This window comes from Cuculus canorus, chromosome 1, assembly GCF_017976375.1.
Source record: "Cuculus canorus isolate bCucCan1 chromosome 1, bCucCan1.pri, whole genome shotgun sequence".
NCBI classification, from domain to species: domain Eukaryota; kingdom Metazoa; phylum Chordata; class Aves; order Cuculiformes; family Cuculidae; genus Cuculus; species Cuculus canorus.
Window position 1 is genome coordinate 204,265,599 of NC_071401.1, and position 27,985 is coordinate 204,293,583.

Here is a 27,985-nt window from a genome sequence, read left to right on the forward strand (position 1 = left end):
CCTCCCCTGGTGGAGCTTCAGGCCATTCCTCCTTGTCCTGTCCTCTGTCACTTGGGAGAAGAGGCCAGCTCCCTCCTCTCCACAACCTCCTTTCAGGTAGTTGTAGAGAGTAATAAGGTCTCCCCTCAGCCTCCTCTTCTCCAATATGATACAATGCAGGAGATTTTTTTTTTAAAGTTAATTGCTTGGGGAATCTGATTAAAATAGATCTATACAATGGAGGTGCACTGTGTGAACAGATCATCCACCGGCTCTCCAAGGACAGAAACATGTTCATCACATGCTAAAGGAAGGTCTAAAAATGGGTCCAGCTCGTGGTCTGGGGATGCCAGTTTCTCTCTGTTCCTCTCACAGGAGCCCTTGTAGATGCCTTATATAGAGACACCAATGCTATAGACACCTAGAATTAGGTGTTTTCACAGAATCACAGGATGGTTGAGGTTGGAAAGGACCTCTGAAGGTCATCTTGTCCAACTTTCCTGCTCAAGCAGGGCCACCTGGAGCTAGTTGGCCAGGGCTATATCCAGACAACTTTTGAATATCTCCAAGGCCAAAGAGTCCTCAACCTCTATGGGTAATTGCAGGGCCAAAATGAAGTATTGCATTGGGGGAGGAGATTGCTGGGTGGTGAACGGATGGTGTCTAGCTTAGTTTTTCTTAAATACCAGTGTTCAGGGAAAAAAATCCACAGATGTGAATAGCACATCGGACCAGTGATTTTTTGAGGAATGATGTTAGTATTTAGCAGGACAAGATTCTTTCACAATTTTAACTGTATTATAACTGCATTGATTTGGAAATATGATGAATGCCAGCCTTCTCTTGCCCAGCAGTCACCAGAAATATTAGTGGAGTGTGGTAAAGGCAGAGAAAATACATCTCCTTTCACACAAAGAGGCGTAATGCAGGTGTTTTGAGTGTTGGCCTAAGTCTTTCGCTCTTATTTGCTTTTCACAGTGATGCTGCATTGCACAGACAGAACAGCCAACTACTTGGATTTTCCTTCTGCCACTAGAGACCCTTTGATTTGTTTTTCTTTTTGTCTTTAGACTATATAGGTTATAGGTTTCTGACTTTTTGAAACAAAGGGGCTAGAAAACTGCATCAAACAGAGGAGGGGAATATATACATATATTTCTTCCTGCTAAAGAGACCTTTTTCCCTATCTAATTTCATCAGATTTCTCTGCATCTGTCAGCCCAGGCAGATAGTTTACACTTTTTGTGCCACAGACCACTCATAAACTGTTCACTATACTATATTGTGCAATTTCACAAATGCCTCACAGAGCTACCTATGCTTGACTGTCTAAACTTTCCAGAGCAGGTTTGTCAGGCGTTTGTCTAATGTGTGTGATACACCCTTCAAAGAGATGCTGCCTTCACCTAGAGGAGAACAGGATGGTCCCAATCTCTTTCATCCAGCCCCAGGCTATGATTCACCTTTCCAAATAGCGTCTGTAAAACTGCACAATGATGATGTTTTCCAAGCTGAAAGCAACACCACATGCAGAGGTCCTTAGACAGTCTTCAGAGGAGGTCTGGTAGCTGCTGGTGGCCCATGATCTGTCCATTTCTGGGCAAATGCACTAGATATGAGTCATAGGGGGGTTTCTCTCTTTCTGTCCTAACCTAACTTCCCCAGGAACCCAATGGTTTTCCCCTCTTTTCAAGTGCAATATCCAGGAGAGTTAACGAGCTCTTGCTGTTTTCCTGGAAACTCAGCCTAGTTGCTAGCTAACCTCCCCAGGAGTTCAAATGAGAAGGAGAGGCTTCCTATGCTGTCCATTGTGTAGATTGGCCTTATGCAAGGTAACAGTTTTAGGGGAACCTCCTGGGAAGCCTCCCCTACTGAAATCTCTATCAGAGCAAGACTGTCAGAAAGTGTTGCAGTGTGAGCGCTCAGTATTCGTGAATTTTTGGTCTAGAATAGTTGGTGTTTTTCCGTCCCAGTGCTAACTGTAGCTGTTTGTCTTCATTTTATAACACAGGAAGAAGAAGAAGATCTCACCATATCAAGGACTCAAGCAAAACAACAACCTGCCGCAACCTGGCCACACACTAACAAAAAGTTGTTCTGACTTTTACAGTCACCCTAGACTTTTGTGAAGGGGGCTGATGGAAACTCATCACTCCACACTGCCTGGTAAGAGAGAAGATACTCAAGCAAGGGGCTACGTTTTGATTTCTCAAGTTTTACTCTCTCCTTGATGGTCTTGCCTCCTGTCTTCTTGAACAGACTGTCCAAGTTCTAAAGTCAGCCCAGCAAGAACAGTAATTCTCATCCTTTCAAGTGATAAAATCCTTTCCATGTTGTCCAGAACTGTGATGAAAATAGAAGCCCTTCTTGCCAAGGACTGAACTTGTCTGTCAGGAGAATACCATTTACAGGTAAGAAAATGCCATTCCAAGCAATTAATCTGGATCTTCTTCTGTGTGAGGTTAGAGAAGCTGCCATTGGGATAGAGCAATTTATGTGTAAAAAAGAGACAAAACTTGGGCTGCATCCCACACCACAAGTCGTTCAACTTTTTGCTGTTATAGTTGAACAATATATAGTTGTCAATATATTTGACAGATATCGGCTGGTGATAGGACTCATGTCTTCTGACTTTAGTGGTACAGGAAGCAGACATCTGCAGCTGAGTTCAAAGGACCTCTTGCTCCCCATTGACTCGATGGGGAGCCAAGAATGACAAGCACAGAAATTGGCTGGGCCTAGCCCTTAGGGCTAGATGACGCATGATGGGCACCAGCTACAGCACTTAATCATTTCTGACTTCACTAAATCTTCTCTCTGGAAGCTCTGAAAGAGCCTACAGAGAAGACCAACTCAGAGGCTTTGTTGTGTTTCCTGGCATCTCAATTTTACATGTTTCTGTTTTCAGCTCCTTAAAATTATCCTGAGATCCTTTTTTTTTTTGTTGGCTTTTTTTTTTTTTACTCCACTCTGTACACAGGGTGGTTCGTTGAGCTGAATTTTCTCTTTATAGCTTCGCTTATGAATATGGGTCAGCACTCAGGCAGTTGAATGCCCGAGATCATTTCCATGCTGGGTATAAATAGTACGCAGTTATTTCACGGTTTCAAATTCAACTTGCAGGCTTTCAACAGCCTTGTATTCCCGAAACCCTTTCTATTCTCATAGCATTCGGGTTCTTGAACGTGTGACTTAACATAAATTATAGCAGAGGTTGTCCCAGCCAAGAAAGTCCCAATTTGGCTTCTGTGTATTGTTGTTCTCGTTGCTGACGGTTGGCATCAAGTCACTGGTAGTCAAAGCTGCTGGTGTGAGTCTTCCCAGCCCTGCAATGAGTTTAGCTACACAGTTAAGCCGACAGCTAAGTCATGCTACCTTACACACGTTAAGCTCAGTCAGTCCATCGTCTTGCTGGACAGTGGAGGAAGCCGGAGAGTCTCCAGCTGGATGGATAACTAACGGCCAGCAAAGCCGTGTTCAACTGAGATAAGAGGCTGGTTGAAACCAAGGAAGTTTTTAGACTCTTCCCAAACGCCGCCTGTCTTTTGTTTGACACAGGACTTGTCATGTCTCCCTTTCTGCGTATTGGTTTATCCAACTATGACAGTGGCCCTTACCTGCCATCCCAGGGGGAGGTGATTAACCCTTACTGTGCTGTGATGGTTAAAGAAGCTGTGGAGTCAGGTAAGTGAGGAGGTGTTAAAAAAGCATGTGAGCTTTTATAAGATGTGTGTATGCCTTACTGTGTCCCTGCTGGTGTGTAGGAAGAACAGTGGTAAATCTTTATAAGTGTTTGTGAAGGGCCTTTTGTGTCTCAGCACAGTGCAGTTTGGGTTTGGAATGGCCGACACGAAAACTTGATTTAAAGACGATGCCTAGCAAGTCTGTCTCTTCAATTTGAGGTTATTATCAACTGAATTACAGTTCCCAAGATGTGACAGAGCAGATGAGCTGAGCTGTATTCAGTTTCACTTTTATATGAGCAGTTGTTAGTTTGTCAGTGGGACTCCAGACAGATGAAATCTGGGCACCCTAGGAATATCCTCGGAGGGCTGTTGCTGTTTATCACATTTTTTTGAGGAACTGACAGGTCCAGCAACTTCCAGCATTTAAAAAAACATAGATCTCAGACAGCTGCAGTCTTTGCAGAGAGAGTTAATTTCTCTGCGTAATTGCTGTACTGTGTGAAATGTTTGAAAGTGAAACCTCCTGCCGAGCTGATTTCTGTGTCTGGATATTTGGATTGTTGCACACTTTTTCTGATTGGGACAACATTTCTCACACGTCTTATTCATTAAAATAGTCCCAGCAAGTGGATGACATGTTCTTCAGTTCTGCTTTTCAAGAATCCTGAAGATCAAGACCTTCAGTGTTAGTCAGTTCCTCGTATTGGCTGTTATTTACCTTAAATATTTGATAAATTCCTAACTTGAATGCTGTGATTCTTTAAAAAATTAGATCAACTCAGAAATCCATTTTTATGCCTTGAGAATCCGGATATTAATCTCTAGAGGATGTTAAAGTAGTTTAAAAAAAATGAAATTTTAGAATTTTAAAATAAGTCAGTATTTCACTGAGGTTTTTTGTTTGTTTATTTTTTAATAGAGAGTATTTATCACATTGAACTTTAGCTTAGCTTAAATGATACTGTAAATGATTCTGGAAGGTGTAGTTACTGGTAAATTCAAAAGGAAAGAAAATACTACATAACAAGATATCCTTAAGAATTCACTTTTTAATAAAAATATGTCCTATTTCAGCTCTGTGCAGAGCTTGGCTGTTTGCTTTAAAGAGGCCTTTGAAAACCATAACCCAAATTGAAGTCTTTGTCAGTTCTAAAGTGAATAAAATCAATTTGGTCACCACAGACCTGAATTTATGCATCTTACACAGAACTGAAAGCAGTTTATGGCATCTAACAAACATCAAAGTGCTAACTAAGAGATATGTTATAACAATAACAATAGTAATAATAACAGCAATAATAGCTATAATAATAAATCTCTACCAACAAGAAATTAAAAAGTGTGTTTGGGGGAACTTTTCTCTGTTATTGAGGGCTGAATATAGGAAAAACAACATCCTCTATTAGAAGGTTTCTGTTTGCTAGATTATAGTGGCATTTGTCTAGCAATTGCTCAGAGCGTGGTGGGACAGCCAGAGGACTCCTCGTGATTTCAATGATGGTAGCAGAAACCTCCTGAGACTGATTAATCTCAGACTCTCCTCTTAGGGTGGGTTGAACCTCCTCCCACCCTTGGGAGGTGTTAATCTGCTGTTGGTAGAGGGTGGGTAATGTGTAGATGGCTAACTTTACCTTAAGGTGACTAAGACGAGGCGATGGTGGGATCCATCTCCCCTATAATTCCAGATTTCTGTGAGGATATCTGATGATATCTGAGCAAGTCAGCTATCCTGGCATTATAGCCCAGTGGAATAAATGGGGATTTCCGTGGTGGGGCTTATCTCATCTTGAGGAAGACATCCATATTGGGTCCGGTGAATCACACTCTAGAAAAGCCCAGTGCTTTTCACTGACTCCTAGGGAAGTTTAGACAGTCCACAAACAGTCCTGGCTCTCAGCACTGTGCTCAGACACATGGCCATAAAGATTTCTTCAGGGCAAATGATTGCTCAATAGCTGTGAATGCAGAGTGCAGGGTGTGCAAGGCGTGCTTAAATCCAGAGCTGAATCCAGGACAGATCGAATCCCAAATCCCTGCAAGCTTTATGCTGGCACTGGTTTGGTAGGTGGCTCTGCTCTGACTTTTGCAATGTCCTATTATGGATTACATACATACCATGTTTAGCATTAGCAAACTGTGAGGGGGTTTGTTTGGTTGGTTCTTTTTTTTTTATTTTTTTTTTTTTTGGCAAACAGAGCAGTGGTAGATGATAAACACATTTATTTCCAAAAAAAAAAGGGAATTTGACCCTGACATTGGGTTCATGCCACAGACTGTCCTTTGTCAAACAGTCATGATGAATAAGTCATTGGGACAGAGGTCCCCAGGCGTCTGGGAGTGTCTGGAAGTAATGCACGTTGTCTGTGGACATGAGTGTCAAAACAAGTCCACCCTAAAGCATTTCTGAAGCTCGGGGAAGATCTTGGGCAGTCTTTTTGTTTATTTTGCTTATTTTGTAAAAGAGACCTTGGTATTTTCTGATGTAATCTTTACAAACAAAAAAAAAAAACCCCACAGCTCCATACAGTGTGAAGTACGATAGCAAATATTACTGATGACAAAACGTTTCAGAGATCGTAGGTGCCTCTGAGTTATAAAAAATCTGCCCTTTAAAAATGACTTCTGCCTTCACAAGCCACCTGGCCTGGTGCCATTCTACCACCTGTCTTGGTGACATTTGCTTTGTGAAAGAGCCTGTTCCGTGTTTGAACTCAGCAAGCCGCCAGGAAAAGCACTCCCAGCTACAGTGGAAGCTGTTACCTGGGAAATACAGACGCTATTTTATTTTTCATTATCTTAGGGTTAGATTAATCCCTGGTAGAATTCCACAGACACTAGCAGGGATGCACCAGGGCTGACTGGCTGATCCCATGTATTGGTCAGTTCATTTGCATTCCAGGGTTTATTTAAACCATATGTTTTGGAGTGCAATACAAATGAAAACACTTGTTTTGCAAGTGCTGCGTTTCACATCCATGGAGTTTCACTGGTGTAGGAAAGGAATAATGCTCTTCTGTTTTCTGTGATGCTGGGAAGTTTATGTCTCATTTTAATGTCTCATTTTGTCTTCTTTCGTTGAAAGAGTGCATTGTGTATATATATGCAAGCTTGATGGGAATGCAATAAGCAATAATGCAATAATGATTGCCTAAATCTGCATATGAGAAAGGTCAACCACACTTACCTGATAGAGATAGATTCACCTTAGATTGAGGTGCTTGGAATTTGAACGTAAGATTTAACTGCACAATTACTTGTCATACCGGGCAGGACAAGTGTGAGAAGTGATCTTATGCTGCAGGAATGATCTCCACTCCGTTTTGTGATTGTAGAGAATTGCTGATGGTCACAGCGTACTTCAGCTTAAATCAAGTTTATATGATTGAGCCAAGCTCCAAACTACTTGGTGAGAGTTGGGTCACGTAGTGAAATTTCAGCGAGTCAGTATTGATTTCAGGATCCTGCGTGCCTCTCCTCGGGAAGATGCTTTCTCAGCCTAAATCTATCTAGTGGGTATAGTTTATGTAGTGTCTCTGCAATTATTTCTCTAGTGTATGGAGTGTTAAAGGGAGATTTTTGTTATAATCTCACTGCCCTGATATTTGTTCTCTCCCCGTGAAACATTCTCTCATTTCCTGAGATGAATGATACATGTACAGGAATCACTGTCTCCTTTTTGCTCTTTCTGTCCTGCCTCCAATAACTTTGTTTGCCTGTTTTAATCCATCCTAAAGGTGTATTAGAAGCCTCAGAAATCTTGGAGTTCCTGCCTGTGTAAATCAGAGCTGAGCAGAGGGGAGAAAACTTAATTAGTCCTTCCATCTAGGGAAGTATTTTCTCCAGCACATGTAACATACCAGGCTATCAGCTGCATGTGCTTTTCCAGCTACGTGGGATGAGGGAAAGGCTGGGATTATTTGAAACAGGAGTAATATTTTTAGGAGACAGGAGTTCCAGGTCTGCTGCTTACATGACAGCTTTTTATTCTCTTACTCCTCCAGCTTTGGCATTTGATGGCTTGAAAATTTGCACATGGTAGCTGTGAAATAGAATTTACCTTGAGTAAGTGTCCAAACCTTTTACAAGGCTGTATGAAATAAAACAAGCTGTATGGAATAAAACAAGCTGTGTGAAATAAATAAAACTAGCTGAGACTATTTTGGAGCGCACTAACTAGAGATAACACTCCGCAAGCTAAAGCTAAGCCTCACAGATACCTGTTTTTTAGCCATCACCATTTTAAGGTGTCTCTGCTGTGAAGGAAGAGGAATTAATGCATGAGGAAGAGGTACAGGAAAGGTTTGCTAGGTTGGAATGTCTACACCGCTGTGGATGTAGTTGCAGGTCTGTGAGACAATTCATGCATCAACATCCCTGAGTTATCTGGGATGTTGCAAATGACTGAACAAGTGCTCCAGCTGAAACTTATTCATAAAGTGCATCTAGCTTTTAGGGAGATTGAAGGAAACCTTTTCATTTTGCATTGCTATGTGACAGTTGATACATGTAGCTGGTTATTTGTGGTGCAGTTCACCTAATTTGAATTAGGTATCTGTGATGTCAGAGTTTACAGTTGAGGTCTACTCAATAGAGTTAATGGAGTCAAAGGTGAAATTGTTTTCTGTAAGGTAGATGTCTGTGTTTGGTCAAATGAATGCACCCTAAATCCAGTGATTTATATTGGTTATATTCTTTTCACTGGCTCTGCGTGGACCCAATGCTCAGACAGCTCAGGTATGGCTGTACACATTATAGATGCTGTAAGTTAAGTGAGATGACTCCCATCCTAGGTTTCACTTGACAAACTAACTTTGTAAGACACTCTTCACATGACCCATTACATGTCCTGTCTGGGGATAGACCTTAATATGGGTAAATTAACACAGATCTGTCTTAAGGGACTGTAAAGCGGTGGCCTTAGTGCAGATGAGAAGCGGCACCAGTCAATCCAAAACACTTCTTATTGACAGAAAGTGGCCAAGTGTATGTGCAGAAGAAGCCTACCATGTACCCACCCTGGAACAGTACTTTCGATGCCCATATCAACAACGGCAGGGTCATGCACATCGTCGTCAAGGACAAAAGTGCTGAAATGGTTTCAGAGACCACGGTGGAACTCAAGGTGCTGGCAGAGAGGTGCAAAAAGAGCAATGGCAAGACAGAGATATGGGTGAGTTTTGTTATCTCCTCTTGGAGGATGTGGTGGGGATCTGCTGTGGGACAGGGGAATATCTTGTGTCTGTGCCAGGCTGTGACTGTAACCGGCAGGGCAGCAGGAACTGGCTGCCTTCCAAGGAATAATGTTGTGAGTCTACTTAGGTATGACTTGAAGGAAAGACTTCCATGCATATCAGGAAAAAAAGAGCATGGCACATTTATATTACCTGCTGCTGTTATATTGAAACATATTCCCTGTGTTAACAAGGATTCTGGTTCAGGTGAACTGTGCCCATGTATTAATCTTTGTTTAGGAAACCCACTGGGGACAAATGGCTCTGTGAATGGCTAATTGTGAGTTATTTTATGTGTTCTGGGGAGATAGCTTTAAAAATTTAATCTAATATCAGGTAACTGATTCAGAGCTGCCTGACTGCAGAGGTATGTCAGAGGAACTCCTTGCAAATCAATGGATATCTAATGGAGTAAATTTGAAGTAACATTCTTCATAAGGATGCTAAATGTATGGTTGTGTTCTCTGGTAGTCACAGAATCATAGAATCAAAGAATAGTTTGGGTTGGAACGGACCTTAAAGATCATCCAGTTCCAACCCCCCTGCCATGAGCAGGGACGTGTTCCACTAGATCAGGCTGCCCAAGGCCCCATCCAACCTGGCCTTGAAGTCCAAGCAAGAAAGTTCTTAATAATAGTCTTTAAAATGTAGTATTCAGAAGCCATGACATGAATAACAATAAAGAGGAAAGATATTTGGAGGGAAACTGATTTCCTGGAAAACATTTGTTTTATTTCTAATGCCAGTTCTCAGGCTAAACTGCTTGGATTAAGCAGAAAGTAGGAAAACCAAAAAGGCCTTGACCACTTAACAGATCTAAGAGCAAGATTTGGTAGAGATTTAACACATAACTTTACAGGCTGAGAGGTTTGGGCTTGTTCAGCCTAGAGAAGAGAAGGCTCTGAGGAGAGCTTTTAGCAGCCTTTACTACTTAAAGGGGCTACAGGAAAGCTGGGGAAATGCTCTTTATCAGGGAGTGCAGGGATAGGATGAAGGGTAATGGTTTTAAGCTGAATGAGGAAAGATTCAGATTAGATAATAGGAAGAAGTTTTTTACTGTGAGGGTGGTGAGGCACTGGCACAGGTTGCCCACAGAAGTCATGGATGCCTCATAGCTGGAGGTGTTCAAGACCAGGTTGGATGAGGCTCAACTTGATCCAGTGGGAGGTGTCCCTGCCCACATCAGGGGCATTGGAACTGGATGATCTTTAAGGTCCCCTCCAACCGAAACCATTCTATGATTCTGTGAACTTGGAAGGAATTTAGATAGTTAGGGACAGAATTGAAAACCAGAAGCCATTGTTCAGCATGACTCCAATCCCAGGCTTTAAAGCCATAGGAGGCAGTAGCCTGGTGAGGAGGAAAGGGAGCACATAACCTGGGGTGCTGCTGCTTACAGCATCAGTGACAGACCGGAGATCAAGTGGAGTTGGGGAGCTCTGGTCCTGTTGAGTCCTAACCTGGGAGCAGCTCCTTTGAATTTCTCTTTGCTCACTCCCTCATACAAGTTATAACTTGGAGAAGGTGGTCCCAGATACCTCATCCTGCAAGGGCAGTGTTTTACCTGGCACGTAGAAGGGTAACCTTGCTCAGGCTGTCCTGGAGGTGGGGGGGAAGGTACTGTTGTGGTTTTCAGGCCGAAGAAATCCTTGAGTGTGGGTCTTATCCCTAAACAAGTGGCTCCAAAAGTACAAAGGCATCTATGGCCAGAATCTCAGATGAGTGCGAATTTCCATGTCCACTTGGAAAGCCCCCCAAAAAATGCCTGAGTAAGCTTGTAGCATCATTCACATTGATTGTAATGGACATTAGACTTAGAATCATAGAATCATAGAGTAAGTAAGGTTGGAAAATACCTCTAAGATCATTACACCCAACACCACCATGCCTACTAAACCGTGTCTTAAAGTACCACATCCACACACTTTTTTAATATATCGAGGGATGGAGACTCCACCACTTCTTGACATGCAGAACAAAGTGTACGAGTAACCCGAAAATTAGTGTTCACTGGCATTCATCAGTTCCCACTGGGAAAAGGAGATAGCTTGAGTCATTTGAAATGATTGTTGCTTCCTTGAATAACTTCTTAATGATTGCACTGGTCTTTTTATCTTGTTTTTCACTTCTCTCAACCAGCTAGAACTGAAACCTCAAGGGCGAATGCTGATGAATGCAAGATACTTCCTGGAAATAAGCGGCAAGTGATTTTGTTAATTGATAGGTGTGATTTATGGTTATGTGGGGCAGACTTGGTGTCTTCACTGAAAGCAGTGCCTGTGTTATTTATTCATACAAAATATGATAGCATTTTGGAAAAAAGTCTAGAAAAGCAATTTTTATTGCATGGTAGGAATGACTATTGGCTGCTCCTCTGTGATTTGCAAGACAGATTTTTGGCTGTTCTACCGCTAAAATAGTAGATTTTCTCATTATGCAATTCAAGACAGAATAGATACACAAGGAACCAGCTCCCTCTGAAATCATTCCGCTTGCGTGTATGCATGTGACACGTGCTGTGCTGTGCATTATAGTGCAGGTGTAAAGGTTGGGATAGAACTTAGGGTTGAAAACAGCAAGTATTCTTGTTAGTTGGGCTTTGAAGATTAAGGGCAGTCTAGGCAACAGGAAAAGAACCTATAGAGTGATTCATTCGATCAAATGCAGGTTTCTGCTGCAAGGTGGGCTGATTCACTCTCTGGGCTCTATTGCGTGCTCCATCTAGACCTGCAGGGACTTGGCAGCAGGGTAGGGACACACCATCATTTACGTGTCTTCACTGGGAACCAGACTGCACCTGCAGAGTTTGATGTATTCAACGCGTTTTGCTTTGTTGAAGAAAATGGATTGCAATCCAGATGCTCAGTCTTATTCTCCTGTCTTTGATGCCAAAACTCTCGCACCCTCAGATGTGGGGTGAAGCTGTAAGGTGTAGGTATCTAGAAGGACCTTTCATTTATAGAGACGTGGAAGTACTGAAAGCAACTAATAGCAGATCCATACTGATATTTTCTTCATCCATTTCTACCTTTAATATGGAACAGGCTGTTGTTGCCTTCTTCTATGTCGTAAGATAACAGAGAGGTCAATGCATAGAAAATGCCAATTGTGTTTGTATTACGAATAGCAAGATCAGCATCAAATCACACAGAGGGCCAGTTTGCACAGAATAACTATATAATTTGCTGTGTAATGCATGAGTAAAACAAAACAGAGACTGAGAGTGAGATATTGTGTGTACAGCTAGCTTTGTAGACACGAGCACCTGTATAAATAGCATGTGTAGTCAGAATTTGTTTGCTGTTCTAAAAAGTTTAAATTTGAACTGTGAATATTGGGATGGACACAGTAAAGCAACTGTTGGCATGGAAAAGTAACAATAAAAAGAATATCTTAGGAATATGCATACGTGCTTATTCATAGCCACGTACGTGTACACATAAAGGATTCGGTTAAAAACCCACCTATATATACACATATATATTTATGTATGTTTGTGAGCATATATAGATAATAATTACTTTTTCAATGTAACTTCATCTCTTTTTAGGGTATGGTTCTTCAGTGCTATGCAAAGTCGGAATTTTATGTTTAATTCAAATTCTCTCTTTTGGAAATTTCTGGTCTACATTTCAAAATTAACATTGTGAATATCCAAGGAAGCTCAGGGTCCCAAGTTCAAAGTGATTTTAGTGTCCTTGTAGTAAAGATAGATGAAAACAAAAATCCAGACAAGCCTTGTGTGGGTTTCAGAAAATGGAATTTTTAAAGAATGTTCATTCCCATGAGTGAATCATCAGCTTCAGTCACTTAGTATTTTGGCAGCTGCATCTTCTTAAGGTTCCTGATCAGGGCAGGGTACCCTAATTAATCTGTTTCCTTTCCCTTCAGATGCAAAGGACCTGGCTGACTGTGAGACCGAAGGCTTTTTCTCCTTGCACCAGCGCAGGGGAGCCATCAAACAGGCCAAAATCCATAATGTCAAGTGTCACGAGTTCACAGCCACCTTCTTTCCACAACCCACCTTCTGCTCTGTCTGTCATGAGTTTGTATGGTAAATGAAAATGGATTTGTGCATTTTCCCCTTTAAGTCTAGGGACATGCTTCTCCAATGACTATCTGTGCTCCCGCTGTCAGTAAAGGCAGCAGGACGGGACCCTTGACATCTTACATATGGAGTTACTGCATCATTTCAAGGATGTGGTTCACAGTTATAATTCCAACTGTGAGAATTCTTTTAACCTTTTTAGTTTATTTTTAATAGATATATTTGTCTTTGGACAAATGCTCAGACATTTCTCATCAGCTCAGTTTGCTGTTTGGATATAGTGAAATTCAGCATGTGAATCCATGCTGGAAAGGCTGTGAAAACCACAGAGGATCACTCTGCAGTTAGATTGAATGAAGATATTTCGATTAGAGAAGTTCTATAAAGACTGATGAAAAGCAAAGCTGTTTTATTCTATTTCTTTCTTAAGTGTTGCTCTCCTTTCTTCTGTGGAGGCTTTCAGAAAATTCAAAATTAACCATTTCTCTGTTTATTTCAGGGGTCTGAATAAACAAGGCTATCAATGCAGACGTAAGATTTTTTTTTTGTGACTTATCATTTTTTAATTGATCTCTTATTGGGGCATTTTTTTATTAACTTCATGACACATTTTTTCTTTCAGAATGTAACGCTGCCATTCATAAGAAGTGCATTGATAAAGTAATAGCCAAGTGTACAGGATCAGCAATCAATAGCAGAGAAACAATGGTACGTATTGTTATTATTTGGTTGCTTTTAAAAACCTCAGGGGTCATTCAGATCTCTCCTGCATTGCTGTAAAACAGCTTCTGATGTAGCAAAAGGTGATACTGAACTAAAAGCAATGTGATCTGATCTGTGCCCTTTGGTTTTTATGTTCCCAGTGGTTTCATTACCTCCTACTTGTGAGTTACTCAGATGCAGCCACTGAATAAGCAGTTGCTGAATCAGGACTGACATTCTTCTAGTGTATGAAGTATAACTCAGAGGAAAGTCATGCATGTGAGGTAGAGATTTACTGGAGGAAATTCTTCACTATCCAGTGTTAAGCAGAACATCACATTGAATTTTCAGAGCAGTATTTTAACGTTCCACTCTGTGTTAGCTGAGATTTCAAAACACTCTGTGGAAGATCCAGAATCTCTGCTATTATTCGTTTTGTTTTTCTCCTATGAGTTTATAATAAGACTTCATTTTTGGTAGGAAAAAGTGGAGCTTTAACTCTTGATAGGACTGTACCCTTTTACTGAATTGTGTCCCACAGCTGCTCTTTGCTTCCAATCCCACCCTGGCTGCTATCTTTTTACAGCCTTTAGAGATGAGATTCATCTCAGCTGCCTTCTGACATCTGCAGGATAGTTGTATCCAACTTCGTCATCACCTTTGACTCCGTATATATACTAAATAGATCCTTCTGAAGACTAAATCATGAAAAAAAATGTTGACATCCATTTCAGAATGAGATTGATAATTTTTAGAAGTACTCCTTTTTTTTCCATTGAGCATCAAGGGAGTCTGGGTGCGTAGCTGACATGCAAGCAGCTATCAGGTCAGATAAAGCCTTGGGATTAGATTACTCAGTTCCCACTGTGTTGCACAGATATTGCTTATTGATATTTGGCTTTGTGTATCTGAATGATAGTTACAGATATAGATAGTTTTTACCTGGTAGTCGTACCCAAGGATAAAATGGCAGTAGAAAACCCATCTTCTATGGTCCAGGCCTGGGGGCTGTTGATTTTCCATGCGGAGCTGATGTGGAGGAGAATGAATTGCCAACAGAGCTTTTCTCTTGCAGTTCCATAAAGAAAGGTTCAAGATAGACATGCCTCACCGCTTCAAAGTCTACAACTACAAGAGCCCAACTTTCTGTGAGCACTGCGGCACGCTCCTCTGGGGCCTTGCGCGGCAAGGATTGAAATGTGATGGTGAGTTCCTGGTGTATGTGGCGCAAGTTGATCATGGAAGTGGGGTGTTGTCTTTAGAGAGCTGCAAGCTAAAGAAACAAATCTGATTTATCATATATCTCCATGAGACCTGTATGAGACTGCAGCCAAGGTGGTAGTCAAGGGTACTGTTCTTCAAGGAGAATCATTCTTCAAGGAGGAGGACCACTGTCAGCATATAGAAAGAAATGTGATCCACAAGACTGAAAACTCACTTCCCAGAGAGGCAGAGAACATCTCAATGTCCACCTTTGGTCTTCCAAAATCACTCCTAGTATTGACTTTCATGCTCTTATTTCCACTGTCAGACAGACCTAAGACACTTCACCATCTTCATAATCTTACACCAGTGGAGAGAACCTGTTCTGTGATTAGTGTTTATCTATCAGTCCGTGGAGTTTCATAGCCTGTAACTGCAAAGACTGATGGGTGAGCAAAAGCAACCTTTTGCCCAGAAGAAGATATAAAAATCTCCACAGAGAACCAAAACCAACCTGAGCGCTACGTCATGGGATGTAAATGCTTCCCAGGCCTTGAGCTGTTTATGTGGCTGGTTTCTGCCCTTGGCCAGCAGCAGCAGATGTTCCTGTCCAACCAAATGTCAAACCCTTTACAGCCTAGCTATCCTCTGTTATCCTGACACCTCTTGTTCTTTCTTTCAGCATGTGGCATGAACGTCCATCACAAGTGCCAGACAAAAGTAGCAAACCTTTGTGGTGTTAACCAGAAACTAATGGCCGAAGCTCTGGCAATGATAGAGAGCACCCAGCAGGTAAAAACTTTTAAGCTGCGAATGACCTGGAGGAAGGACGAGCAATTACTGCGTTTCTTGTTTCAGTGCAAGAAAAAAGGGCATTAGATGGAGCGCTGTGAGCAACAAGTTCAAAGCAAAGAGTAGGAACTGGGTTCTCCATGGAATAGGTAGTTAAAATCCTCACAGCAATTTCTGGAGGCCAAAAGTTTTCATGTGTTCAAGTGACAGTCTCCAGTGTTCATGGGAAAGAAATTCATTCAAGACTAGTAGGAAAATGAATTCTGTTAATCGAAAAAGACTACCTCTGAATTGGTGAATATTTTAGCAGCATATCTCTGGAGACAGGGAGAATATTCTGAGGAGAGAGAATATTCTGAAGGGGCTGGAGCACCTCCCATATGAGGGCAGGCTGGGAAGGTTGTGCTTGTCCAGCCTAGAGAACAGAAGACTCCAAGGAGACCTTATAGCAGCCTCCCAGTGCTTGAAGGGGGCCTACAGGACAGATGGGGAGGGACTCTTTGTCAGGGAATGCAGGGATAGGATGAAGGGTAATGGTTTTAAGCTGAAAGAGGGGAGATTTAGATTAGATATTAGGAAGTAATTTTTTACTGTAAGAGTGGTGAGACACTGGCACAGACTGTCCAGAGAAGTCATGGATACCCCGTCCCTGGAGGTGTTCAAGGCCAGGTTGGATGGGGCTTTAAGCAACCTGATCCAGTGGAAGGTGTCCATGGCAGGGGCATTGGAACTGAATGATCTTTAAGATCCCTTCCAAATGAAACCGTTCTATGTTTCTGTAAGATCATTTTGCATGCCTGCACTCTTCTTAGATCTTTACCTGCTGTCTACTTGACCTCTACTGCAGACAGAACAGGACCTGGATGGACTCTCGCTCTGATTCAGTACAGTTGTATTTACATTATATGCATAACAGAAGTTGTGTATCAGGGACTAGAAGAGAGAGGCTGGATTTGGTCCTTTCATTGTCACTGCCTTGCTCCATGGTTGTCATTTAGCAATTTCTCCCATGACTCTCTGATCTGTTTGGAATGAAAGTCCTCAGAGCAGGGACTCTCATGAAGACACATGAGCCCTGGGAGGAGGACCTGGATACTACTATCATATAAACAGTGTAGGAACACAGAAAATTGAATTAAAAAGAAGGCAAAATAGCTTGTCACAAGCTGAAAACTATGAAAGATTTTAGAGTTACTAGTTCGAAATCGGGATTGTTTGGACACCTCCCAGCTCTTGAGTAGCCTTAGACAGGGACAAAATCTGTAGATACTGAGTCCTCAGTATTTGAGTTCCTCAAATATCCCAAGGCAACATCTTAATCCATATAGCAGGTGGTTTTCTGCCTATAACTTCCTTAGGGGCTATCTACCAGGCTTAGCTCTGCATGTTTCTCACCTTTATGCAATACATAGTGCTGCCAAACCTCCAAAGAGGAGATTTTTTTTCTGCTTTTACTTCTCTGTTTCCTACCTACTGTCTCCCTGCAGCTCCTTGCACTGTATATTTTGAGTCAACATTGAGAGATGAAGATGGCAAACGCTGTATACTTTCCCCAAATTACTTTTCTGATCTCCAGAAATTTAGTCTTAGTGTCTAGTAGTTCTCAGGTAATTTATCTCTCAAGCTTTTGTCTCATAGAGTCACTTAAGTTGGAAAAGACCTTAAGGATCATCAAGGCCAACCAAGTTCACCACTAAACCATGTCCCTAAGTGCCACATCTACACGCCTTTTAAATACCTCCAGGGGCGGTGACTCACCCCTTTCCCTGGGCAGCCTGTTCCAATGCTTAACAACCCTTTCCATGAAGAATTTTTTTCTAATATCTAATCTAAACCTCTGCTAGTGCAGCTTGAGTCCATTTATTTTTGTATCACTCGTTACTTGGCAGAAGAGGCTAACACTTGCCTCACTACAATCTCTTTTCAGGTAGTTGTAGAGACTGATAAGGTCTACCCTCAGCCTTCTCTTCTCCAGACTAAGCAGCCCCAGTTCTCTCATAATACTTGTACTCCAGGCCCTTCACCATCTTCGTTGCCCTTCTTTGCCCATGCTCCAGCCCTTCATTGTCTTTCTTGTAGTGAGGAGTCCAAACCTGAACAGAGGATTCAAGGTGTGTCACCAGTGCCAAGCACAGGGAGACAATCCCTTCCCTACTCCTGATGGCCACACTTTTGCTGGCCCAAACCAGCAAGCTGTTAGTCTTCTTGGCCACCTGGGCACACTGCTGGCTCATGTTCAGCTGGCTGTCAACCAGCACCCCAAGTCTTTTTCCACAAGGCTGCTTTCCAGCCTCTCTTCCCCAAGCATGTTGTGTTACATGGGGTTGTAGTGATTCAAGGGTGTCTCATCACGCTTGAATCAAGACAAACTCTTACCTTCTGCAACAGAACTCCTGTACAAGGAGTTCTTCAGAGTGACATCTGGACACTGTACAAGCTGCAGCATGTTCCAATTTGTAGTATTTTTCCAGATTTCTCTTCAAAGAGGATTATTGTGGAGGAAGTTGCTCATTAAAATGCCCTTCTTGTGGATTCAGACCCCTGTGCAAAAGAGAGGATCTCTATTCTGGCAGTACAAACTCCTGTTGACACCTGCACACATCTTGCAGAAGGCTGCGGGTTTCTTAAGGTTTAAAAACCCTTACGCATTGGGTACAGAGATGCACTTCTTATGAGCAAACACCTCTTCTAGACTTGGCTTGGGTGGCAGTCAAGAGTCAAGAAGCAACAGTAGCTGTAAGCTCAAAACTTATGGCTCAGAAATAATTTGCTCTTTTCTGTAAACCAGGCTCGCTCTCAGCGTGACACTGAACAGATCTCCAGGGATGGACCTCTTGAAATTGGCTTCCCAGTTCCTGTGAAGGAGGTGACACCACTTCAGGCACTGCCAGCATCCACAACAGGAAAAAAAGGTAGTTTCCCTTAGTGAAATAGAACAGCAAGCTTTGATCTTTTTAGTCTTTTGGTTTATATGTGGCTATGTAGAGGTGACAAGGGTGGGAAATATATTAGCCAGGGAATCTTTCACGCACCTTACCAGTCTAGAGCAAGACATATCCTTTCTCATCCCAGGATATCAACAATTTTTGCCAGCCATGTCACTTGAGCATGATAACCTAGATCCCAACCTGGTTCCTTTCTTCTCTATAAAACTGCGATTTCCCCATGGCATCACAACCTCTGCTGACATGAGACATCAACCACCACTCATTCAGCTAACCCCTAAATTCTCGTTTGGACCCAGTACTTCAGTGTTCCTGTTGCCTACACTGGCAATAGTGTGTTTATTCCCCTCCTGGGATTCATAGACCATAATATATGGTAAATTTAAAGAGAAATCAAGCTCTTAAACAGGAGGCTGGGAGTACTTCTCATCAGCATTGCCACTTCATTTTCTGATTTCAGATTTTTGCATGGGGGTTGACATACAGTACCTTTCAAAATCATTAACAGATCTCGACTTCATTCACCCAGGAGCTGATCTAGGTGTCACAGCCTTCTCTGCTACAAGAGCAGACTTTTAGGAGGGTGAATGAGAGATTGTGGAAAAGTGTTGATTAACAGACCTTGGAAAAAGCTACTGGGGGCTCAGGAGTCTGAAATGAAAATTACAGTTTCCTAGAGAGATCTCTTGTTTGTCTGTTTTGTGTTTGGGTCAGAAAACTGAATATTTTGAGCAAAAATGTCAATATCTTTCATTAGATTTGTTACGCTCATGTAAAAGGTTATTTCAAGACCCCACCAGCTTTATGGTCCACAGTGTTCATCCAAGAACTGTATGTAACTGCAGTGGATCCGTTATGGCACTGACACTATGTTTTTCTGCATCCCACAAGGTTTAAAACACATCTATCAGAAAGCAAAGGGAAGGAGAAGGAGAAAATAAGAGTGCAAGTGAATCAATACTTAAACCTAGAAAGGACCGGGACAGTGGGTCCTCAGCTCCAAACCTAACCAAGGGTCAAGCAGAGATTCCAGGCCCCAATATCATCTACTTTCCCAATGAATGTTAAAACTATCCTATGTGGAGATGATATCCTAGAAACTTAACCTTGAGCGAAATGGCAGAAGGCACTGGTTAAAGCCCAGCAGAGATGCATTATACCAGTGCTCTGGGTTTGGTACTGTGCAGAACCAAGCTATCAGGTATCAGAGGTTGGGTTTGGTACCATCTGAGCTAAGGGGACGCTGCCCTTTGGCCTCAAAGGGAAATAATTGTGTCCTTATCTGTGCTTATTCTCTTTTGTTTCTACAAGTAGAACTGGCTATGCTGATATGAATCACCAAAGCCCAAAATGGTTTCACATCTGGTTCATGCGTGGGTCTGTTTATCTGCTGAGTGATGTTCTTGCTGTTCAGTGATTTAGGACAGTACAGCAGATGTGTGCTTGAGTGCACAGGATCAATCCAGTAAGTGTCAGAACTTCTTAATAATTCACCTACATCCAAATGATTGGAGTATTGAAGGAATTCTGAGTCATTCCACTCTAGGACAGCTGGAGTATTTGATGAGAGCTTCACATTCAGAGTAGAGACCAAATATGAAAATACCATCCCATCTGTTTCTCATGCTAGCTTTGCCAAGAGTCTTTTAAAAATGGGAACAGATCAGAATAGCAGCCAGCAAGAAGGAGTCAGAGAATCGTTTGGTTGGAAAAGACCTTTGTAATCATCAAACCCAACCGTACCTGTCCACTACTAAACCATATTCCTGAGCACTTAATCTAAAACCGTCTTTTAAATACCTTCAGGGATGGTGCCTCTACCACCTCCCTGAGCAGCATGTTCCAGTGTCTGATGAAGAACACAGCCAGAAATGAAGGGTTTGGTTGTGTTTTGCTGCCACAAAACAGAAAGACAGATGAAGGAGTTTGTAAAGGGTAAATGATACCATTGAAGAAGTTGGAGTTACAGTGGAGTGAAATATCCTCGTAAGAGAAAGCAATATGGGAGCGGAGCCAATCTACTTAGTATTTTTGGCCACCACATTTCCTTTTGTTTCAAAAACTCTTTTAAAACTCCAAGCACGATACCTGTAAGCGTTCTGGGAATTTTCTGCTCATTTACAGGGGTTTATTTAAATGTTTTGATATGTGTTGCAGAACCGCAGGGCATCTCTTGGGAGACTCCAGTGGAAGACACAATGAAGGGGGAGTCTCTGATAGAGTCAGACTTGGGAGGAGAACAGCCCCAGGAGCAGCAGGAGCACCAAATGCAGCTAAAACTAACCATCGAAGATTTTGTTCTGCACAAGATGCTGGGGAAGGGCAGTTTTGGGAAGGTAAGCATTGTGGGACTGAGACATCGCTGCGCGTATTGGAGTATTGCTTATTCTGGCACTGAATAGCATGTGATTTGAAAACCACTTAGGAAAGATTATCTCCAAGCCTTCAAAGAACCCTTGCTCTGGCGTTGCTGAGTCTTGAAACTAATCTTCTCCTTGCTTAAGATAACGATCCTCCTCACCCTTCCCTCTGCCCCATTATTTGCTGTCTCATGAGTGCCCATCACAGGAGAGGAAAACAGCTGGATAAAGCTGCAAGTTCCACTTCCGTGCAGGTTGATGGGGCCAGGTGGGAAAGATCGCTGTGCTGTCCCCGCTTCGTGCAGCAATTCCTGCTGGTGTAGCTGAGAAAGCCCTGGAGGTGAAAGCATTAGCTTAAAATTTTAGCGTGGATCGCCTCTTCTCCCCAGAGCAGCAAGTCCCCAGCTGGGAACACTAACTGTTCTTTCCCAGCTCTGAGCTATGCTGGAGCGTTAAGGAAATTTTGCAACAGCCAAGAATTTGTGCTTTTGAAACAAGAACCACCTGTTTTCAGTGGATTCATTAATCTTGATGAATTGTGGATTGTTCCTCCTTCTTGCAGATGTCCCCTGGAAGGGGACTCATGTTATTCATTGCCAGCGCAGAACTGTGTGAAGCAATTTCAGAGAAACTTGCCATTGTATTTTCACAGCCAATAAGGAGAACGAGTGTTATTATATATCATATTGCTCAGATTCCACATCTTTCCAAGGTGGAAACTATGCCTTAAAGAAGGGCTGCTTTTTTGCCTGTTAAGTGAGCTGGAGCACTTGCTTTGCCAATTCTTAAACCGGTGAAGTATTTGCTGTGTTGGCTTTCCATACCTGAAAATACTTGGCATGTCTGCAGTTTGCATGGGAAGCAGAGCTGAGGCACCTCAGTTAGAGCTAAGACAGAATACGTCAAAATCCACAGCCCAAACTAACCTAGACTCTAGAGCATAGATGTCATAGAAATGCTGAAGTTGGAAGGAAGGGACCTCTGGAAGTCATCTAATCCAACCTGCTGCTCAAAACAGGTCTAATCATATGAGGTTACTCAGGGGTTTGTAGATTCAAGACTTGAGTACCTCTGCTGAAGCTGATTCTGTACTTTGCTTGAGCCTCCTTTATTAACAGGGCCTCTTCCAGCCTACAGGTGTCTGCATCTCTCTGCAGTACATTATGTGGGTGTGGAGACGGTGGGCTATTTCATGCTCTTCTGCAAATATCACCCACGGGTTTCCTGTGTGTGTGTTGCTCCCGGTGCCCTTATTTGCTTGGAGCGAGATTCACTTCCCCATAAAGGGGGCACGCAGACCTCAGTGCCTGAGGGGTCTCTCCAGCTCTGCATGGACCAGAGAGGTTGAGGGCTAGACCTGTGAGAAAGCCTCCTCTGCATGAGGTCTGGCGTTGCCTGCCTGCACTCTGGAAGTCACAGCCCAAGTCACAAATGTACTGCATTCCCTAGTTTCCCCAGGAGACCAGTGCCCTGCACAGAAATGGGAGTAAAAAGGGTTCCCGCAGTATCAGCACTGTTAGCATTTCTGGTTATTCACTGCAGAGACAGAGGGAGGCTCTAGGCTCTACTCTCTGTCTAGTGCTACAAAGTGAAATGCAACAGTAGCCAAAAGGGTAAATAAAACTTTTGTCAGGGCTAAAACATGGCTGAGCTTACTCAGTAAATAGTGTCTGCTAGAGAACTTCAAAGACCTCTTTGATGAATCTTGTGTATTTATTCATTCTATGTGTCAACAAACTGTTAGCATTAAGATCAGGACTGGCACAGCCCTCCACCAGCGACATCTGTGGTCTCTCAAAAACCCTTTTCTGCTGCTCCGTGCCTCATTTTCCCTGCCCATAAAAACAGATAGAGGTCCTAACTCTTCTGAATTGTCTTTTGCTCTTCTCAGAGAAAATGCCCTGCAGAAGCATAGGAGACTCAGCCTATTTGCTCAGGCCTTCTGCTGACTGGGAGGGAGAAAATCACTTCTGGTATAGATCAGTCTAACTGCTGGTGGACATCAGTTTACACCTGCTGAGGATCTGGTGCAGGGTATTTGCATTTCACATGTTGACAAAGCAATATTCTATGATTTGTTATTTGAAGTCAGAAAACAGGAAATGTATCTCATGAGTATTTGCATAAAGATGGTTTCTGTTACCAGAAGTGTCCCATCCATACAGGCATGTAACCTCTGCTTCTGTAATGGCAAAGACCTTCTCGTCCTTCTGTGGAGTTCAGCTTCATAAAACTATTCTGGGTGTGGGGAACAAACTCAAAGCCTGCAAAGTCTTAATGGCAGAATTGGGCCTTAAACATCATCTTTTTTAAGGTCTATGCTAGTGAATTCCCCAAAGCTCAGCTTCCATCCTCGCATGGCTATGTTGCGAGCTCTGATAGAAGAGCATCACTCTTTCTGAGCAGCTGCTTCCACCGCAGGTATTCCTCGCTGAGCTGAAAAGCACAGACCAGTATTTTGCTGTAAAAGCCCTGAAGAAGGATGTGGTGCTAATGGATGATGATGTTGAATGTACGATGGTGGAGAAGAGAGTCCTCTCCTTAGCTTGGGAGCACCCGTTCCTGACTCATGTGTTCTGTACGTTCCAGACCAAGGTAAGACAAGGATCTATCACCTTTTCGACAGGCTTAGGCTACTTTGCTGAAATACGGATACTTGTTGAAGTGCTTAAGTATTCTAGGTGTTAGGGAGTAGCTTGGACATGAGGTGGTGCTAAGGGAATGGATCTTCAGGTCAACCACTTGGAAAGTGGCTCCAGAAATTTCATCTGCCTTCCCCACATTAAGGTAGGAGAAAGCAGGGCATTTAAGGATTATGATAACCAGACCGATTGAGGTAGCCTTGCAGAGAACTGCTATTAAAATCTCCATCCTGGTACCCTGGACTGAAGATGTGCAATGTGCAAAGGCCACATCCATGGCCACGATATAGATGTACCCACACTGGTGTTATCTGAACCTCTTGGACCGTGAAACAGTACGCTGCAGCCACTAGCCTGCATCAGAACTAACTCAGGAAACTCTGGTTATGGAGAACACGTATGCTGTCATTCAGTTTGGGAATTTTCTTTGCCTGCAGTTACTGTTAAATCACACCAGACTCTTCCTAATTCACGCAGGACCACTCCTGGTGAAGTTCAGAGAGGCAGCACAAAGCATCTTCAACAGAAATCCCACTTAGACATCCAAAGTGAAGTGCCATTTAAGTCACATATGTCGCTTTATGGCTCTACGTGGCAACAAACCATCAACTGATTAGCTTTTCAGAACCTTTTCTATAGTCACAACCAATCGTTTTAACACTAAAGCACACACAAGGCATAGAAGAAAATTACAGAAGGAAATTGGAAAGATCATCTTGTCTGTCCAATCCACCCAAACGATTCTGTAGAGATGTTTGCTATCCTTGAGCCCAAATTCAGAGCAACATCACTCTCTTAAGGCTGTTTGTTCAACGTTTTGTTAGGATGCTCCCAGTCCCTGCTCAGTTCCAGGATTCAGTGACAAAAGCCATGGTCCGTGTGAGGTTAGGACCTGCTCAGCAAGAGGCTTACTGCTTCTGCAGGGTCAGGAGAAACGAATATAAACTCTGTGGTATATCCTAGTCGCCTGTGGGATGCAGCACCTGTTTAAAGACAGATTGAATTTATAGCAGGGAACTGCCATAGGCAATGTGACACCGAGCCCAGGCATTCATGTTAACCTCTTTAGGACCATCAATGAGGACAGCATATCCCAGGAATGGAGCCTTTCCCTGAAGAGGAAAGAAATCAATTCCCTTTTTTTGAGGGGCTAGATTTCAGAGGAAATTGTAAATTACTAGACTCCAAAAGCAAAGAAAATAAGACTTAATAAGAAAGGCAAAATATTAGTTGTGTAGTTGCCATACCAGAAGGACGGGATGTCATCCAGAGGGACCTGGACACATTGGAGAAGTGGGCCTCTGAGAACCTCATGAGGTTCAACAAGGCCAAGTGTAAGGTCCTACACCTGGGTTGGGGCAACCCCCATTTTCAGTACATGATGGGAGGTCATGTGATTGAGAGCAGCCTCGCAGAGAAGGACTTGGGTGTGCTGGTAGACGAGAAGCTCGACATGAGCCGGCAATGTGCGCTCGCAGCCCAGAAGGCCAACCATATTCTGGGCTGCATCAAAAGAAGCGTGGCCAGCAGGGCGAGGGAGGGGATTCTGCCCCTCTATTCCTCTCTTGTGAGACCTTATCTGGGGTATTGTGTTCTGGAATCCTCAACATAAGAAGGATATGGAGCTGTTGGAATGGGTCAAGAGGAGGGCTATGAACATGATCAGAGGGCTGGAGCACCTTCCCTGCAAGGACAGGCTGAGAGAGTTGGGGTTGTTCAACCTGGAGAAGAGAAGGCGCAGAGGACCTTATAGCGACCTTCCAGTACGTGAAGGAAGCCTACAGGAAAGCTGGAGAGGGGCTATTCATAAAGGCCCACGGGTATAAACTGGAGAGGGGCAGATTTAGACTAGACATTAAGAAGAACTTCTTCACCATGACAGTGGTGAGGCACTGGTGCAGGTTGCCCAGGGAATTTGTGGCTGCCCCATCCCTGGAGATCTTTAAGGCCATGTTGGATGGGGCTTTGAGCAGCCTGATCCACTGGGATGTCCCTGCCCATGGCAGGGGGGTTGGAACTGGATGATCTTTAAGGTCCCTTCCAACCCAAACTATTCTGTGATTCTATGATTTTATATTCACAAGAGTCACAGCTCTATGAAGGAGCTTATGACATCAGGGAGAGCTGCTTGCAATGCCTACTATTTCAGGTGCCCAAGGGGAGGTTGACTAATTCTAGCAGCTGACTTGCATGCAGCAGCAGAATCGTTTTGTCTGTGGTTCAGCCTAGTCCAGCCCTGGTTGGGAAGGTATACGTCAGCTTTGGGATGGATACAGCAGTGGCACCCTGAAGCTCTGGTTTCAGGCAGCACATGCATGTAAGTGTCCACTTTCCTCATGAGACCATAGCAAAAAGATGAGAGACCTAATAGAGTTGTGCCAGGAGCCAGATGGGATTTACTATCTGTTTAAGGGAAGAACTGCTTCCAGCTGTGGCTGAGGCAAAGAAAACCTGCAGGATGGAAAGGCAATGAGTGCCTGAAGAAAATGTACGCCAAGCTCAAAAACCCAAGTGATCTTTTCCTACGATGTCTTATAGGCAGCATCACAGTGTTGCCCTCCTGACCTATAGAAAGCATCTCCATCCGTCTGATCCCAAGTCAACATTGCCACTTTAAAGTTATTTGATCTCTCCGTTTTGCTCTCAAGTGCACAGATACAGAAGCTGGAATGTAACTGCCCAGGCCAAAGCCGTTCTGGGCTGTGATTGATTTCTAGGTTATGGTTTTCTCCTCTGACTTTTGCAAGCCAAGCAGCAATCACTCAGCACATGAAAGTCGTTCAGGGCAGAAGAGCTGTGACAAGCCATGGACAGTCTTTCACGGCTCAAAGAACAGCATGGTTCAGTTGTAATATCCTTTAAGGGAATCGTTTTAGAAGTCAGGGCACTGCTTCGTAGTCCCTCTCTGGACTTCAATATTGAAAACTTGGATTTTCAATTGAAAAATTGATTTATTTTTTTTTAAGACATCACTGGATACATAAGTCTTTTCAAACAGAAATGCATGTGTCAATGCTTTTTTGAATCTCTAATGCGTTGGCTTGCAAGGTTTCTGAGCTGCCTCGTGTACCGAGTTTCTCTGTGAAGGGCTGTAAAACCAGGAATATTCCTGCACTGAAACTAGAACCTCAGTAGTCCCATGTCTCCAGAGGGAAAAACAGTCATGTAATCTGTTGACAGCTCTCTGAGCTCTGGCATGAGTTTCTTCCTGGCCTGAACCCAGGTAATCAGTGAATGCTGAAAGATAGAAACCTTGACAGCCCTTCAGACAGGTATTTGCAGGCACCAGGCACCTAATGTTCCTTTTTATTCCTGTGGAGACTGAATGATCAGTACTTTTGAAACTCAGAATACTTGTCGTGTTTTGTTACATGAGAACAAATTCAAATCCATGGAACGTTTTTCCCTATCACTTTTTTAACTCAACTGTTTTATTTTACTGCAGTAATATTTGTTTCCAGATATTCAGCTGATAACAATTACATGGTGTGAATTTTAACAGCAAGCTCAGAGAGCTGTTTTATGAGGTTTAAAGGGACACATGTTAAAGAGGAGGAAGAATATGTTTATAATTCTGTGGAATCCCAAAATTAGTAATACCAAAATAGCAACTAGCATGCCAGTGCTTGTATTTTATTCTTCTTTTAGCATTTGAGTGATCTTCTGTGATAAAAATAGGGTTTCCTGTTTTTAAGTTCAGTTTTGTTTCTGACTTCATGTACTTCTTTGACAAAGTTTTTATTCCCACCCTTTCACAGAGTAATGGGATCATAGAATGGTCAGGGTTGGAAGAGGCCTCTGGAGCTCATCCAGTCCAACCCCTACTAAAACCGGATCACCTCCAGCTGGTGGCACAGTGCATGCAAGCAGGGTTTGAATATCTCCAGAGAAGGAGATTTCACACCCTCTCTAGGCAGCTGTTCCAGTGTTCTGTCACTCTCACACAAAACAAGTTTTCCTCATGCTGAGGTGGGATTTCCTGTGTTCCAGTTTGTACCCATTGCCACTTGTCCTGTCGCTGCACACCCTTGAGAAGGGTCTGGCCCCTTCCTCTTGACACCTACACCTTAGATGGTCATAAGCATTGATAAGATCCCTTCTCAGTCTTCTCTTTACCAGGCTAAATAGACCCAGGTCTCTCAGCCTTTCCTTGTGAGAGAGATGCTCCAGTCCCGTCATCATTTACATGGCCCTCCACTGGACTCTCTCCAGTAGTTCCTTGTCTTTATTGAACTGGGGAACACAGAACTGGACATAATACTCCAGGTACAGCCTCACTAGGGCAGCATCAAGGGACGGGATAACCTCCCTCGACCTGCTTGCTATCCTTTTCTTGATGCACTCCAAGACACCATTGGCCTTCTTGGCCGCCAGGGCACACTGCTGGCTCATCATCA

General features: G+C 43.0%; 1 protein-coding gene across 3 annotated transcripts in view; it reads left to right on the forward strand.

The window, feature by feature from the left end:
- PRKCQ (protein kinase C theta) overlaps window positions 1-27,985 on the forward strand; it is a 69,687-nt gene that overhangs the window by 16,765 nt on the left and 24,937 nt on the right. The window contains exons 2-14 of one of the 3 annotated variants that reach the window (XM_054083561.1): window positions 1,991-2,145; window positions 2,239-2,390; window positions 3,538-3,663; window positions 8,636-8,835; window positions 11,036-11,096; window positions 12,788-12,950; window positions 13,444-13,475; window positions 13,567-13,652; window positions 14,722-14,851; window positions 15,532-15,641; window positions 18,430-18,553; window positions 20,744-20,922; window positions 23,368-23,541. In XM_054083561.1, coding sequence (XP_053939536.1) covers window positions 3,546-3,663; window positions 8,636-8,835; window positions 11,036-11,096; window positions 12,788-12,950; window positions 13,444-13,475; window positions 13,567-13,652; window positions 14,722-14,851; window positions 15,532-15,641; window positions 18,430-18,553; window positions 20,744-20,922; window positions 23,368-23,541 — 1,377 coding nt within the window. In that variant the 5' untranslated portion in view covers window positions 1,991-2,145; window positions 2,239-2,390; window positions 3,538-3,545. Of the gene's footprint in view, window positions 1-1,990; window positions 2,391-3,537; window positions 3,664-8,635; window positions 8,836-11,035; window positions 11,097-12,787; window positions 12,951-13,443; window positions 13,476-13,566; window positions 13,653-14,721; window positions 14,852-15,531; window positions 15,642-18,429; window positions 18,554-20,743; window positions 20,923-23,367; window positions 23,542-27,985 lie in introns of all 3 variants that reach the window. The other 2 variants (XM_054083553.1, XM_054083567.1) reach the window with 2 other exon arrangements.